Source organism: Mytilus trossulus, chromosome 8 (genome assembly GCF_036588685.1).
Source record: "Mytilus trossulus isolate FHL-02 chromosome 8, PNRI_Mtr1.1.1.hap1, whole genome shotgun sequence".
Lineage (NCBI taxonomy): Eukaryota > Metazoa > Mollusca > Bivalvia > Mytilida > Mytilidae > Mytilus > Mytilus trossulus.
This window is the reverse complement of record NC_086380.1, coordinates 80,594,889-80,610,528: the sequence shown is the minus strand read 5'-3', so window position 1 is coordinate 80,610,528 and position 15,640 is coordinate 80,594,889. Positions and strand designations below refer to the sequence as shown.

The following is a 15,640-nucleotide window of genomic DNA, read 5'->3' as shown; positions in this document are numbered from 1 at the left end:
CATAAATTTGTGCCAGACGCGCGTGTAGTTTACAAAAGACCCATCAGTGACACTTGAATCAAAACATGTTTAAGGCAATCTAAAGTACAAAGCGTTAATAACATGGCGTGTGCTTGCTTTAATTGATGTATGGTCTTTCTTTGACTCTTTTGGTCTTTTCTTTCTCTTTGTATTAAGGTGTCACTTGTATGTATGTATGTATGTATGTATATATGTATGTATGAACAGGAACAGTTCTGTTATGTGATTGCTTTGACTATAATGCACTGCGTAGATACATCACGTAAAAAAAACGCCCTGCATATTAGGCACGGACCTAAGTTTAAAAAATTGAAAACAAGTTTAATAATTCTATGCGTCCGAAGCGCTTTTCTGGATTAATCTTCACCAGAAACGCTCAAAGCCAAACATTTAAAATCCGAAGATGTATAAGTACCTAAAACCGTTGAAGAGCTATATGACAAACATTCCTAAAATAAATAAGAGTGGTAATTATCAACTTTTCAACATCAACTACGAATTATAAAAAAAATAAGCATACATGTGTGACAGCCATGAATAAAATTAAATTTAGTAACGTTCAAAATGAATGCACACAATGTCGTCCTACGCACATCACACTTGTAATTCAAGTATAAGAAAATAAGAAATAGGGTTCTGACAGATCTTAAAAGTGCAAACATGTTAAAATTCATCTATCCACATCTTTGTTGGTATGTTGTCCAGATTTGGTTCTGGTTAAAAGTATACGAAAAATCTGTGACGAAAATAGCACTTTGTAAGACAAGTGTGCGGAAAATACTTTTTGTCTGCTCCCCTCATACTTAGTAGATTTATAAACAAACACATTTTATTTAAATTTCATTTTTAATTTTAGTTCATTTATGTGTTTTTGAGTTTAGTATGACGTCCATTTTGACTGAACTAGTAGACAATTTGCAACGGTTTAGTGGTAAGCTGAAGTCGGCCTCCGTGTGTGTGATTTTAGTGTTCTGTTGAATACCCATTGGTGGCCTTCTGCTGTTTTGTTTTTCACGCCTTGCTTGAGTTCTTGTCTCTTTAAAACTTCTTCTTCTTCTTCCTCGGAAGTCCACCCTATTTGCAGGGTCACCGCATTAAAAATGTCCTAGTTTTAGGTTAATTTTTTAAAATGCGTAGTTATTTATAAAATAAATAATAAATAAAATTGTTAGGCTTTAATATGTACTTAGTTTTAGTAAAACAAAATAATAAGGATAAAAGGTAAAAACTTGTATTTACACTGTACATAGCATACTGTCACAAGATTAAAACACTATTTAGATTTAAAATTTAAAAAATGGATAAAACCTAAAGTTACTAAGAATATAGGAGTCCACTTATTAAAGATAAAAATATGTTTATGGTTCATCTATGGCAGTGATGATAAAAAGTTTATCAAACGAGGTTCCTCATTATATGTTTATATAAAATCTAAAAAAACATTAAATCATGTTGTAGATTTATTTTAACATGTATTATAATTTTGTTATACTTATAACGTTGAGGCTAATATTAGATATAAAATTTAACATTATCGTCTAGCAACAGAATTAATTCTCTGTTTATTGATTATTTTTTTTTATGGTTGGAATGGAACAATCATATACTAGTATGTCATTAATAATCATGACGATAAGTCAATATTTATACCCATTCTCATGACCGATACTAGCTAAATTTTAGATGATGTTATGTTCATCAGTAGGGAGTCGAGTACTATTGTTCATTATCCTTCACTGAATTCCAGAACTCTTACAGTTAATATGCAGAGTGTTATTGTTATGTATATTTCACAATAATTCAGCTCTCTTGGTGTGTAATGCAAATACCCAGTTTTTGCAGATTCTTTCTATACCTCCTAATTGAGCTTTTGGTATCCGAAGGTTAGTGGAACTGTCAATTAACAATTGGAGTAGATCGTCATCAGATTTAATGATGTTATTGTAGTTGATTTGATTTTCTATCAACAAATTTTTGAGTCTAATATGGTGAATTTTTCTGACTGAGTTAAGGCTTTTGCAGTTCATAAGAAAATGTTTATAGTCTTCTGTTTCTTCTGTACAAAGTTTGCACTGTGGAGATTTTGTTGAATCAAAGCGGTTGTTTATACTTTGAGTTTTATACGTTCCAGTGAGTATTCTGGATTTAATTATGCCTTTAGCAACATCTCTCTTGTTGTCTCTGACACTGCTCCAACACTTATTAGGATTTCGGAAATTCCATTTGCTTATTTCCATTTGATTTAATGATGATTTTGTTTTAGCTATCTCAGACCATTTTGTTTTCCATGTTGAGTCTATCATATCGTGGGTCAATCTTTTCCAGTTTTTGTTTGGATTTAAGACTATCTCATGCGCAGAGGGCAATCCATATGCCTTGAGAATATGATCCACTTTGATATACCAGCTGTTGGAGTTATCATCTTTTGTTGCTAATTGTCTGATTCCTATTTTGTATTCAATGGAATTTGTATCTTTTGAAATTCTAAGGAATAGAGAAATCATTGCCTTGTGGATGAGTTGTTCAATGGCTTCTGCTCCAAGCAAAATATATATTGCAGCATCTGCAGTTCTTTGTGGCAGAGATAGCAGATGTTTAAATGTCTTTTTCTGGAAATTCTCTAATTTCAAAATATCAGCCTTATTAAAATTCAAAATTTCAAAACCATATAGCATTCTTGGTATGACAAATGTTCTCCACAGTTTATATGAAATCAACGGATTTACTCCATTTATTCCATGCAAGCCTGCTCCCATGAGAGAATACATGGTAGCTCTAGCGGTGGATATTCTGTTGACTACATTTGGGGAATTTCAGTCTTGTCTTTCAATACCCAGATGTTTTATGGTTTGTTTTTCGCTGATTTTCTCGTTGAAAAGTTCAAAGTTAAATTCTTTGCTCTTTTTGTTGATCAGTAAAATTTCCGTCTTTTTACTATTGATTTTTACTCTATCATTCTTTGTACAGCTTTCAATTATACGGAGTTGAGTTGAAGCATCCTGTTCAGAAGTTGCACATAGCATAATATCGTCTGCACATGTTGGACAACCTAAGTAATTGGTTCGGATCTTAAATCCAATATTTGTAGCTTCAAGTGTATCTAGGATATTCTTGTTGTATGATTTATAAAAGTTGGCAGATAAAATACCTCCCTGCTTTACTCCTTGCTCGTTTGTGAAAGCCTGCGAGATACATCCTTGAGATTTTACTTGGGTTGATGTATTATTATACAACTCTCTGATCAGTAACCAGGTAGGGCCTGTAATTCCTTGGTGATAAAGTTTCCAGAAAAGATGTATGTGATCTACCACATCAAACGCTTTTTCTGCATCCAGAGTAATTAAAATTAGTTTTTCATTATTATCCTTTGCTTCATTTATTGCCTCGGTGATTAAAAGAGCAATGTTTATTGAGGAAGCGCCTTTTGTGAAACCTTTCTGTAGTCTATTCTGTTGCTTATTTAATGTTCCTTCGATTCTAACTCTTAAACAGAGTTCTAAAACTTTGCATATGATAGAGATTACAGTTATTCCTCTATAATTCGATGGAATTTTTGGATCCTTGTCTTTTTAGTGGACTGGAGTTAAGAGTCCCTTTTTTATGGCAGCAGGTACATGTATTGTATAGAAAATGTTATTGATCAGGGTTGTCAGGTAGTCAATTAGAGCTATACCTCCGTGTATAAGATGTTCTGAAGTAAGACCGTCTACATCTCCAGACTTCCGCTTTTTTAATTGTGAAATAAATAAGTTTTGAAATTTCAGAAGAGGTAACCGGTTGAACAGTTATGTCATCATTTTCGCATAAATTAACAATTGTTTCTGCGTCTAATTTGACCAGGTTGTCATGTTCTTTATCAAAGAACGGATTGTCTTTTGTTTTAGCTAAATTTGCAAAATGTTCTTTAAAGAGTTCATTTATATCATCCGGCGTAGAAGCTTCTTTATCTGGAGTTTGCAGCGTATGAGTGAATTGGGAGGAAGATGATCTTTGGGTTTTTATTAACCTGAAGAATAGTTCATTGTCTCTATCGGAAGCTTTCATAATTTCTTCATGTAGCTGATTTCTTTTGTCAGCACTTTGTTGTCTTTGTATTGATCTTACTAACCGTTTAGAATCAAGCCTGTGTATACTATAGATGTTATCTTTTGAATGGGGAGATCCTGCTTTTTTCCAGAGAATGCCTTTTTGCATTTACTAACGGCATTGGCAAGTTTTGGTGACCAACTTATCTTTTTCCTTCTATTAAATTTTGATTTTCTACGAGGGTAGCATGCATCCAAAGCGTTATTTAATCCGGTAAGTAATTGATTTGTAGCTTGGTCAATTCCATATGGTGTTCTAATGTTAAGGTATTTTCTATCTTTTAGTACTTCCTGAACTTTAAGAGCATAGTTATCCTTATTAACTTTTTCCCAATTAATTTTTTGTATGGACAACTTCTTTTTGCTGTTTCTGACTGGTACTTAGTTCTATACAGAGATCGGCAGACACAGGATAATGGTCAGAGGTGTTGTGACCTTCACGTAGGATTTTTACCTGAATTAGTTCTTTTAAATGTATATTGTTCTCAATAACTTTTATCAATATGTAGTCAATCTGTGATCTAGATGTTCCTTGAAAATATGTGTGATCAGTAGGGTATTTTGCTGGGAGTTCTAATCCATTCTCTTTACAAAATTGTTTAAATAGTTTATCTTGGGGGTCTTTGTAATGTCTAATAAATGAGGCGTTAAAGTCCCCTGCTATCATGATTGAGTGCGTATCTTGGTACTTGAGGATAATTTCTTTAAGAGTGTCTAAGGATGTTCTGTAAGCATCATTTCCACAATCAGGACATCTAGAAGGAAGATATACATTAATAAGGCAAGTAGGATTTCCAGTTGTATTTTGCACTTGTATTGTTGGAGGATCATGTGATGAGATCTTAATTGATTGTATAGAATTGTGTACTTGTTTATCTGTTAAGAATGAGCTACAAGATTCTTGTATACTTGAATTCATTTTGTTCAGGAGACTTGTAGCAGGGAGAGTCTGTAATATTTCGTGTAGATCATTCCTAATAAAATCACCTATGTCTCTACCATTGGCTTCTACTGAAAAAGCAGTTTTGTACATGTTGATTCTATAAACCTGTCTCCTTCCAATTCCTGTAGTAGTGATTGGTTTTATACTGAGAGATTCTTCTACAACAAGATTATTTTTGTCTCCTTTTAAATGAGAAATGGCGGTAAGTTTTGTAGAATTTTCGTAAAATGATGGAGTGTGTTTGTGAAACATCAAAAAAGCAGCAGGAGGGAACTTCATTACTAGTGTCCCTCTTTTAAATTCAGCTTGAACATCCATTTGTTCAGTTGCATCAACCATTTTTTGGGCAGCTTTAGTTGTATTGAGTGTGTACTTGGTATAAGTTGTCTTCCCTTGTGTTCTATTTGGTGTGATATTACTAGAGGGTTGTACTAGTTCCTTGCTCTTTAGTCTTGCCTTGTGTTTTGCAACAGCCAGACTGGGTGTGTATCTGTATGGTGTTATTTTGTCTCTATGTGACCTTCTTGGTGAGGCCATTGTGTTTATTCTAGGGACAGCAAAACAGTATTTACTATCGATAGGATATAAAATGTTATTATTATTTTAATTTTATGTTTTATACCTTGATGTTGATCAAAATTTTGGACAGCAAAACAGTATTTACTATCCTGTACCCTTTAAAGGATCAGTTGAAAAAAGTTTTTCTTTTGGAGACTATAGCTATAAACTTATAAAATCTGTTGAAATCAAGCCTATAAACTGTAGATATTCCCTTGTGTTGTCCACTGTTTTTACTATCATTTTTTCTGGTTCAATGCCCAAGACATTAATTTGTTGTCATTTGAAATTGCATGTGATATGACTGCTTAAATCCTTTTGTTGTTTGTTTAAAATTAAACCTATATATAAGACACAACAGTTCACAGTGAAGTTCTTTTAGACAGCAAAACTGTTTTTACTATCATAAATACTGGAGCAGTGTGAAATATTTTGTTGCTATATTAAGAACTTTGCATGTGATATGAATCCTTAATTCGTTAGCTTATGCTGAAATAAAACCTTTTAGTTGTAAATTTCCCTAGTGTTGTTCTTTGACAGCAAAACAGTTTTTACTATCAATAACACTGGAGCAGTGTCAGTGTTAAAGATTTGTTGCTATTTGAAGTTGCATGTGAACTATTAGATCTTTTTGTGGTCTGTTAAAGTTAAACTAATAATATGCAGATGTTCCTTAGTGTTGTTCTTTAGAACATTCCCCAGTTCCATTATCAATTTTTAAAGAATTTAATGTTGCTCACGTCACAGGAAGCTTCTTTATGCTTACTATACAGTAACTATCCATAGCTTGGAATAAATAAAGTCACATGGGATTATTTACTGTGGCATTGAGTTCAATACACCATGTTCATTTAACGGTTAAAATTACCATGGGGACCATCTTACAAATTTGAAAATGTTGCCTCATTTGCAGATATGATAAGTTGTCTTTTCTATCAGTTTCATGGTTCAGTTTTTCTTTACATGTATCTATTATAATATGTTAGCTAATTGTTTGCATAATTTGCAAACATCGGGAGATACGCTATTGAAACAGTGAAAAGTCTTGTCGATATGACATTTAAAGTGAAAATGCAAATGCTTAAATTAAAATTATAATTCCTTAAAATGTTAATTATGCAAAATATTTAAAGTCAGTGCTCGTTGATTGAAGATTTGTAAAATGCAGTTGTTACACAAACCACTCCACTTTTAGAGAATCTATAATACATAGATATTTTGTTTACGTACTGGATCTCAGAAATGATCTGTATGTTTCATCTCCACATACAACTTGGGAAAATCAACATAAATATACATGGTAGCGGCGAAATTGAATTCTGGGGATGAGGTGGTACAGAAGTTAATGGCAATTTTAAAATATTGAAAATATGCCACACGACCTCATATGTTTACTTTGTATAAAATAGTAGTACGAAATTTCATTGTAAAAGTGGCATTGTCTTTATTGACAGAAATGCAACCTGAAAGTACATGACCAATTCATTGCCGAGGAAATAATATATGCCAATGTACCAAATATCACTAGCCTTTTTCGGTCCCTTTAAACTGTACTAGTCGAACACTTTAACATGTAATTATAAACTATGCACAAGTCAACAGATTATGACTGAGGTTACAGAGCCAAACGATTTCCATGGATATCGGACGTTCTAAAGCTTATGACAACTGCAAACAACATATCTGTATTAGTCCGCATGCTGTATATATGTTACTGTTATAAATTATTATAATAACTACCTACGTATACTGATTTTATGAGTGCCCCGTGTGTAAGGGTTAGGGTGCAAATAGGGTGCAAATTTGAATTACGCTATAGATTTCTTGTTGTGCTCCTACTTGCGCAGATGATTTAGCCATTCTTAGTAACTGTCCGTATGAAACGCAAATTTTAATTGATATGGCCTTTGATTTTAGTAAACTGGCGTGAGGCATACTTACTACAACCAGCAAATAGTTGTGTTATACAGTCTAAATCACGTCACCATGAGAAAGTAAATGAAAATTTTTGGAATTTAGGCAATTCTGTTCTTCCAACTTCTAATAAAGCAACACATATAGGAATATGTCGTACAGACGATGATTCATGTAAAGCTACAATAGATGAGAATTTAAAGAAAGCAAGAAGGACACTTTATAGTTTAATGGGGGTTGGACTTTATGGCGAAAATGGACTAGATCCACAAACTTCAATGTCAATAATGAATACTTATATTATACCGATAATGTTTTATGGATTGGAAATAGTAATCCCTAGAGGAAGATGTTTAGAAACTTTAAATATCCAATTTAAGAAGTTCTTGAAACAATTGTTATCTTTACCAAAAACAGTAGCAGATCCTGCTATACATATGATTTCTGGGATGTTACCTGTAGAAGCTCAAATAGGTGTAAAAATTTTAACTTTTTATGGAAATATTACTAGACAAGGAAAAAATTCTATTGAATGGCAACTAGCGGAAAGGCAATTAAATGTTAAATCTATTAATAGTAATAGTTGGTTTAGTTTACTGAGGAAAATATTTTTGAAATATGAACTTAATGATCCTGCACAATACTTAGTTAATCCAATTAGTAAATACCAATGGAAAAGGGAAATAACTTCCAAAGTTCAAAAATTCTGGATTGAGAAGATACTGAATCAAGCAAAACTTTATACCAGTTTAAGATACTTATCGTTGATATATAAACCAGGACAATGTCATCCTATTGCAAATACAAATACTATCAATTCAAGGGAAATTATTAGAATTCCTACAAAATTGAAAATAGCTACTGGGAGTTACATTCTGCAAACAGTTAGAGCCAAGTTTAAAAGTAATACAGAACTGTCTATATGCAAACTGTGTAATGAAACAGAAGAAACTTTACGGCATTTCTTATTAACGTGTAAAAGTTTAGAAGATATCAGAAAACCAATTTTGGAAGATTTAATTAATTCCTGTAGTGAAGAACTAGCTGCTTTTAATATGAAAGGTGAACATTTTGACATTTTACAACTGATAATAGATCCCTTTACTTACATGACAATGTTAAGAAATGAAAAAGTTTTTAAAGTAATACAGAACATTATAGATCCAAAATGTAGGCGATTATGTTACAATCTCCATTGTGAAAGATATAGACTGTTGCAATTAGATGATATAAAGAAAAAGAAAAGAAAGTAGATAATAACATTTTATGAATCCTAAGTGTCAATTGGTTGTCTACTCTTAAACAGTGATATCTTTAGATAAATATTTTAGATTTTAAAATATTTAATGATTTGATGATATTGACATTAAGTCCAATTTTATCGTCAAGAATATGATGAACAATTGTAAATAGTGTATAGTGATATTGGTGGAAGATATTTTTATTCATGATGTGAAAAACCAATACTCTGGAGAGGTGTGCCTACATTGGCAGAATATATATTACAGATTACAGATATAGAAGCGAAGCTCCTGCTAGAGGAGGAAGATAAAGACTAGGTAACAGGTAACATATCATTGATTTACCATAAATAGTTCCTCTTAACTAACAGAATCCAAAACTTTAACAAATTGTTGAAACACTACTGCTAGAAACGGCAAGGGGAGACAAAACAATTATTATTAGAATGTAAACTTATACAAGGATTGGATCGAATGCCAATTTTCAGTTATCATTGCAGAATTGTTTTTCCTTTTTTTGCTGTTTACCATTTTTCTTCATCTAAAACAGCTTTGGTAAAATATGCATAAAATTGGTAAAAAAAATCATTAATAAGCACATGTGAAAAGACAACAGGCAATTCCCTGCAAAAGAGGGACGAAAGACACCGAAGGGACAGTCAAACTCGTAAATCTAAAACAAACTGACAACGCCATGGCTAAAAATGAAAAAGACAAACAGAAAAACAATAGTACACATGACACAACATAGAAAACTAAAGAATAAACAACACGAACCCCACCAAAAACTAGGGGTGATCTCAGGTGCTCCGGAAGGGTAAGCAGATCCTGCTCCACATGCGGCACCCGTCGTGTTGCTTATGTGATTACAAATCCGGTAAATAGTCTAATTCGGTAGGTCAAATTCATGAAAGGGAAGGGGATTGTAGTTACGACGTAAGGAACATATCCGATATCATTTGTGAAACGGTTATTCCATAACGGTCAACCAACTCGTGGTGGCGTTCGTGAAATTTACGAAGGGATGATTTCAACTTCACCATTTGGAACTCTTGGTTTAATAGCTTCCTTGTGAGCAGTAACCCTCTATCAAGAAAATCATGATAAAATTTCGGTATGGAGAAAAGGTCATTATCTTTGAACCTTTTTTCAGATTTTCTCTATCTATTCAATTTCATGATAATAATCTAAACTTGCATTTTACCCTAATGATTTATTTTATGACATGTTGGATAATCAGACACATTTGTGTAGCCAATTTTCATTTCAATAGGTCCAGTAGGCTAAGAGAAGAATTTTGTAAAAGTTAAAGCACAACGATGGATACCAAATGATGAGGAAAGAGTGTTGAACACTCATACATATGTTTAATCCTGCCACATCTATTAAGTCTGGAGCCTGATATTCAGTGGTTATTGTTTGCTGCTGTATATCATTATTTTTATCGTAGCTTTGTACATTAATCAAGTAGTTTGTTTTGCATGTTTGAATTGCTTACATTTTGTCATGTCTTTGTCTTTTTACAACTTGCTATGCAGTATGTAGTTTGATCATTGCTGGAAGCCATACAGCGAACTATAGCTACGTCATTTAGTCTCTATTGGAAGCTTGTCTCATTATACTCATGTGAACATTGAAAAGACAGAAAATATATGTAAACAACTTTGAGACAACTTATTCTTATAGTTGCATTAGAGTATAGTTTTCTGTCATATTACACCAATTTTCTGATTTAAAGAACAAAACTAATATGATTTTTTGAATAATTTATTATTTCTATTTTTAATAGAAACATACGTATTTTGTGACACATGTCCTTGACACGTTTCACCATTCAATGATGATAGTAATAATAATAATATATTGCATCAAAATCTTTGGATTTTCTGTACAAAAATGTTCATATCAATTGTATTATTTATATATATTTATATTATATATACGTAATAAGTTACATCTTAATGCATATCAAAATAAAAAAAAAAAAAAAAGTCTTTTAAAAAAAATTCATTACTATTTAAAAATCTTTGTAACAGCTATTATTAAAAATCAAAATATAATGTCTAAGAACACTTTTCCACAGACCTACAGTGTACAACAATACACAAATTAAAGTCATACTTTGTGATCACTGGAAATAGATATTTTGTAGATTAGATAAAAATTTCACAAGTATTTTGGACTTTAGTACCCGAATGTATAGGTATACTACTAACACATGTTAATAAAAGTTAAAAGCACTTTGTGCTGCATAAGATATATTCACACCTTGAATAAACAGGCTAATATATTCAACTTTAAATTTTTTTTAAATGAACTCCATAAATGGTTGCATTTACCTTTCTAGAAAATGACAAACTTAAGATAAGATGTGATGCAACAACAGAATAATTCATCAGTGCTATTTTGTTAACATAACATGGTACTAAATATAGTATAAACACAATTGCCCAATACACTTTAACATAGCCCTTGAATATAAATTTTCCATACTTTTTGAAAGCTACAAATTAAAATGTTTGGCATAATTCAATTTTAAATGAAAATCAACAAATAATGAGGTGATGCAAAAATAAATATAAATGATAAGCTATTAAAACACCCAGGGTGACGAATAAATAAATACAAATTAATGATGAATGAATGAGATCATTTCTACAATATTGCAATAATACCATATAATCTACTACATAGTAACTCATACAATCTAACATTTGTGTATTAAACTTCATGTATATGTATACTTAGTGTATTTAGTCACATGTACATTTATACTTAGTGTATTTAGTCACATGTACATTTATACTTAGTGTATTTAGTCACATGTACATTTATACTTAATGTATTTATTCAGATGTACAATTTCTACTTGGTGTATTTATTCAGATGTACATTTATACTTAATGTATTTATTCAGATGTACAATTTCTACTTGGTGTATTTATTCAGATGTACATTTATACTTAATGTATTTATTCAGATGTACAATTTCTACTTGGTGTATTTATTCAGATGTAAATTTATACTTAATGTATTTATTCAGATGTACAATTTCTACTTGGTGTATTTATTTGATGTACATTTATACTTTGTCTATTTATTCACATGTACAAGGATACTTTTGCTTGTTTTTTCAGATGTACACTTTATACTTTGATTTATTCCTCTAGATGTACATTTTATTCTTTGTCTATTTCTCTAGATGTACATCTTATACTTTGTTTATTTTTTTTTTGATTTTCAATTTATACTTTGTTTTCTTTTCAAGAAGCACAGTCTTTTAAAAGTTGATTGGTTGCCGTTTCCTTAATGTCCAGTTGCAAATATTTCATGTTTTTTGGTTTTTAGACAAGAACAAACAACAATCAAACCGACAGGGAGGTGTTGCAAAATCAATTGACTAGAAGGAACGGCAGGGAATTTTTCATTTAGTCCTTGAAAAATTAAAAAAAAAAATAAAACGTTCATTTTGGAAAAATTAATACTTTGTATTGGAAAAGGTAAAATTACAAAAATACAGAACAAATCAGAAAGTTGGTAATCAAATAGCAAAATAGAAAGGTTAGATAAGGGGTCGCTGTACCTGAAGTATGTCAATGAATATTGATGATGGCATTAAGGAATCAAAATAATTGACCATTGGACATTAACGTAGTAACACAAGCGACAACCAATCAATCAATAAAAAAAGGAATTATTAAAAAGGATTTCAGCTAAAAAAAATGAAAAATTTAAAGCTGCATATATATAAACAGACTGTATGGGAATGATGATGCTAAAATATTTAGATGATTTAAAAAAATAATCTTTTAATGGAATAGAACACAGGTAAATAAAGGGTACTAAGAAAAGTTGTTCACAAAAAAAACAACCAACAAAACAATTGTTATTATATAGCAGTATGTTTCCTTATTTTTAAATCTGTTTTCCCTCAAGTATATTCACATAACATTTACGCCATAAAATTACCTTGCACAAAAAAAGTAAATATCAATGTCATCTTGTATTTTGCCAATGTAAATTAATCAATTTTTTCCCCATTGAAAATTGGAAAGGAGAAAGAAAAATACCAGTTAACAAATTTATTGCATAATCATTATTTTCTAAAAATAAATCTAACACATTTTTTAAGACTGTTTTCAAATTACTATCTTGTAGGAAACATGTTATCTCTACATTTGATTACAATGGCAAAGTGTTTTCTAAAGAGTAGAAATTTACCCTATAATTAAATAAAAAATTTCAGCAAAAGTTTAAAATTGGTAAAAGTTGAATGAGAAACTGAATTTCACAAACTGTATAATTAAAACCTTAGTACATCACAAAATCTTCCTAATGGACAGCAACAAACTATAAATATTTAGAAAATTGTACAGACATAAGATATATTTAACCTTTAAACTAAAAAATTATTATACAAAGTAAAAATATTCAAAATAAATATTGGGTGTAGGTTTAAGACAAAACCCATGTACTTTACTGAACAGACACAATCCTTACCAAACAATAAAATGGAATAACAAACTAATAAATGTGTATTTGATACATGTACCAACTTCTAAGTTTTCAAAGAATTTTTAAGACATAATATGTAAGGCCAAGTGTAAAACACTATTTTTTACATGTATCTAAAAAATATCAGTATCTTAGACTGTTGATTAACCAAGTGTATCTTGCCAAAAAAAATTGCTAATTTATCAAGCTCACCTTTCTACCAAAAAAAGTGGTGACAGACTTAAACGTTCTATACATTTATATGTGAAACAAATACCTTGGATATCATCATTTTTTTTTATTAGAAAAATTCCTACTTATTTAGTCAATAAGAAGCATATGCTTAATGTTTACATTTCATGTCATATCTAAATGCACCTGGAAATGCAGGAAAAAATCAATCTTAATACCCTCTAGTTCCTTCTTTACTCACAACATGCCTATAATTTCAGAAATGATTTAGATAATTGATACAATGAACAAACAATTTAAATAGATGGAATATATCTATGTGAATTTAAAATGTCCAATGAATTACTTCTTTCATCTATTTGACAAATTGCAGAATAATTTAAGTAAGACTTGTTTTTTGAATTCGTTTCAAATTTTAATAACTTAATGTCAACGCATTTAATCTTCCAAATCTTTATAAGTTATTCAGTGCAAATAAATAATGGTGTTTTCTTGGAGGGGAAATTCTATTAAGTATAATACCTCTCAATTTCAAATTCAAATTTAAAACCCCTGCTGTATTCTGCAATTAGCCAACTTTATTGATATTACACCAAAGTTACAATGGAAAATTTAGCATGCCAACTGTGACATGTGTGAAGAAAAAAAACATGATAAATTTGAACTTTGTATACAGTATGAATTTTGGGACTCTTGTAGTTCAGAAGGAACCAAAAAAAAATGAAAAAATAATAGCTGCCAACGAGATCACATTTCTGCTTTTAAAGCACAGATTACATCTTTACAATATGTTTACAACACTATTCTAAGGGAGATAACTTCTCCTATCTGCTGTGAACACCTGGATCATTGGAATAGTTATCTCTCTTGTCACTAGTCTCTGTTGCACTAGGTTTGCTCCGCCCAATGGCCGGAGACTGAGTCCGAGATTGAGTAGCACTAGAGGAAGGTATTAACGGGGGAGGATACCCGGCAGGGGAACCCCCTTTTGCATGCGCTATCATCGGGCTAATTGTCCGGGGAAAGTGTGCTGACAGCGGATCAGGAGGACGTAAATGTGGATATCTGCTTTGCTCAAACGCCATTCTTTGTGGATCATAAAATGGCAATCTCTCTAATATGTCTCTTCGCACTCTTTCATCCTGTAAAAATAGTTCTTCTTTCCGTAACTGTTCTGGATCAAACAATGATGGATGTTGAATTCGGCTCAGCATTCTCTCTCGCTCCCTTTCCATATCCCTCTGGAGCTGAAACTGATGCTGACCTAAGTTCATTTCTAACGGACTTTTATCATATTGACTTAATAATGCAGGGTGGGGTGGCACACGGTCACCAAACATGTATGGGGACGGTGCCCCTAAAAGTCTAGCACGATCCAACATACTGAAGTTCATTGGATTAACTGCTTGGGAACGACCCAATAAATAGTCTGTCCTTAGTTTATCCCTTTCGGCATGAAGAATTAAATCCTCCTCACGACGCTCCTGCTTAATTTTAAGTCCACTTTTATCGTCAAATCTTCTTTCATAGCTACTGTCAGATTTAGCAGAACCAACACGACCATTTTGTAATGGTGATCTTGACCTAGATCTAGATCGTGATGCATGTGCATCTTTCATATAAGATAATTCTCTTTCTCTACTCCTTTCTTCTAAACTGACCCGTCTGTCATGTTCGCCATTTCTTCTCTCCCTGAAAATATTAGAAAAACAAATGTCTTATTCTTTTATTCGATTTCAGAAACCATCAATTTCTAACTAGATATCTACTGGTCTCTGTAATCTGTTTTAGATGTGTTAAATTTCATTCCTTATTTAATTGTTATTAAATCTGCACTTAGGTCAGTTCTGTATATTTCTATGTTTCATAAATCTCAAAATAAATGTCAAAATATGTAGCTACTGTTCAACAGGAGTTGCCAATCATATAACCTTTGGTAATTTAGGGCTAACTCCATAATCTTTCTATATATTATACACTTCATCTTAAATCCAGCCCAACAATGTTAGGTCTGCATAGTTTCACAAACCAAATATATGTATTGTCCTGCATTATTTAGTCTATTGAACTTCTTTGTTATTTTAACCTTATGTTTTTGAGTATGTACAGTACTAGCTCCTAAAATATTAGTATTTTTTCAAGAATACTAATTTTTGCCGTTCAAATTTTGAGAAAAAAAATAGCTCTTGAAA

General features: G+C 31.5%; 1 protein-coding gene across 6 annotated transcripts in view; it reads right to left on the bottom strand.

Moving 5' to 3' along the window:
• Positions 1-10,513: 10,513 nt before the first annotated feature.
• The window catches only part of LOC134681450 (autism susceptibility gene 2 protein-like), a 138,588-nt gene continuing 133,461 nt past the window's right edge, over positions 10,514-15,640 (bottom strand). For all 6 annotated transcript variants that reach the window (XM_063541082.1, XM_063541085.1, XM_063541084.1 and 3 more), the window contains one exon: positions 10,514-15,140. In XM_063541082.1, coding sequence (XP_063397152.1) covers positions 14,273-15,140 — 868 coding nt within the window. In that variant the 3' untranslated portion in view covers positions 10,514-14,272. The remainder of the gene's footprint in view (positions 15,141-15,640) is intronic.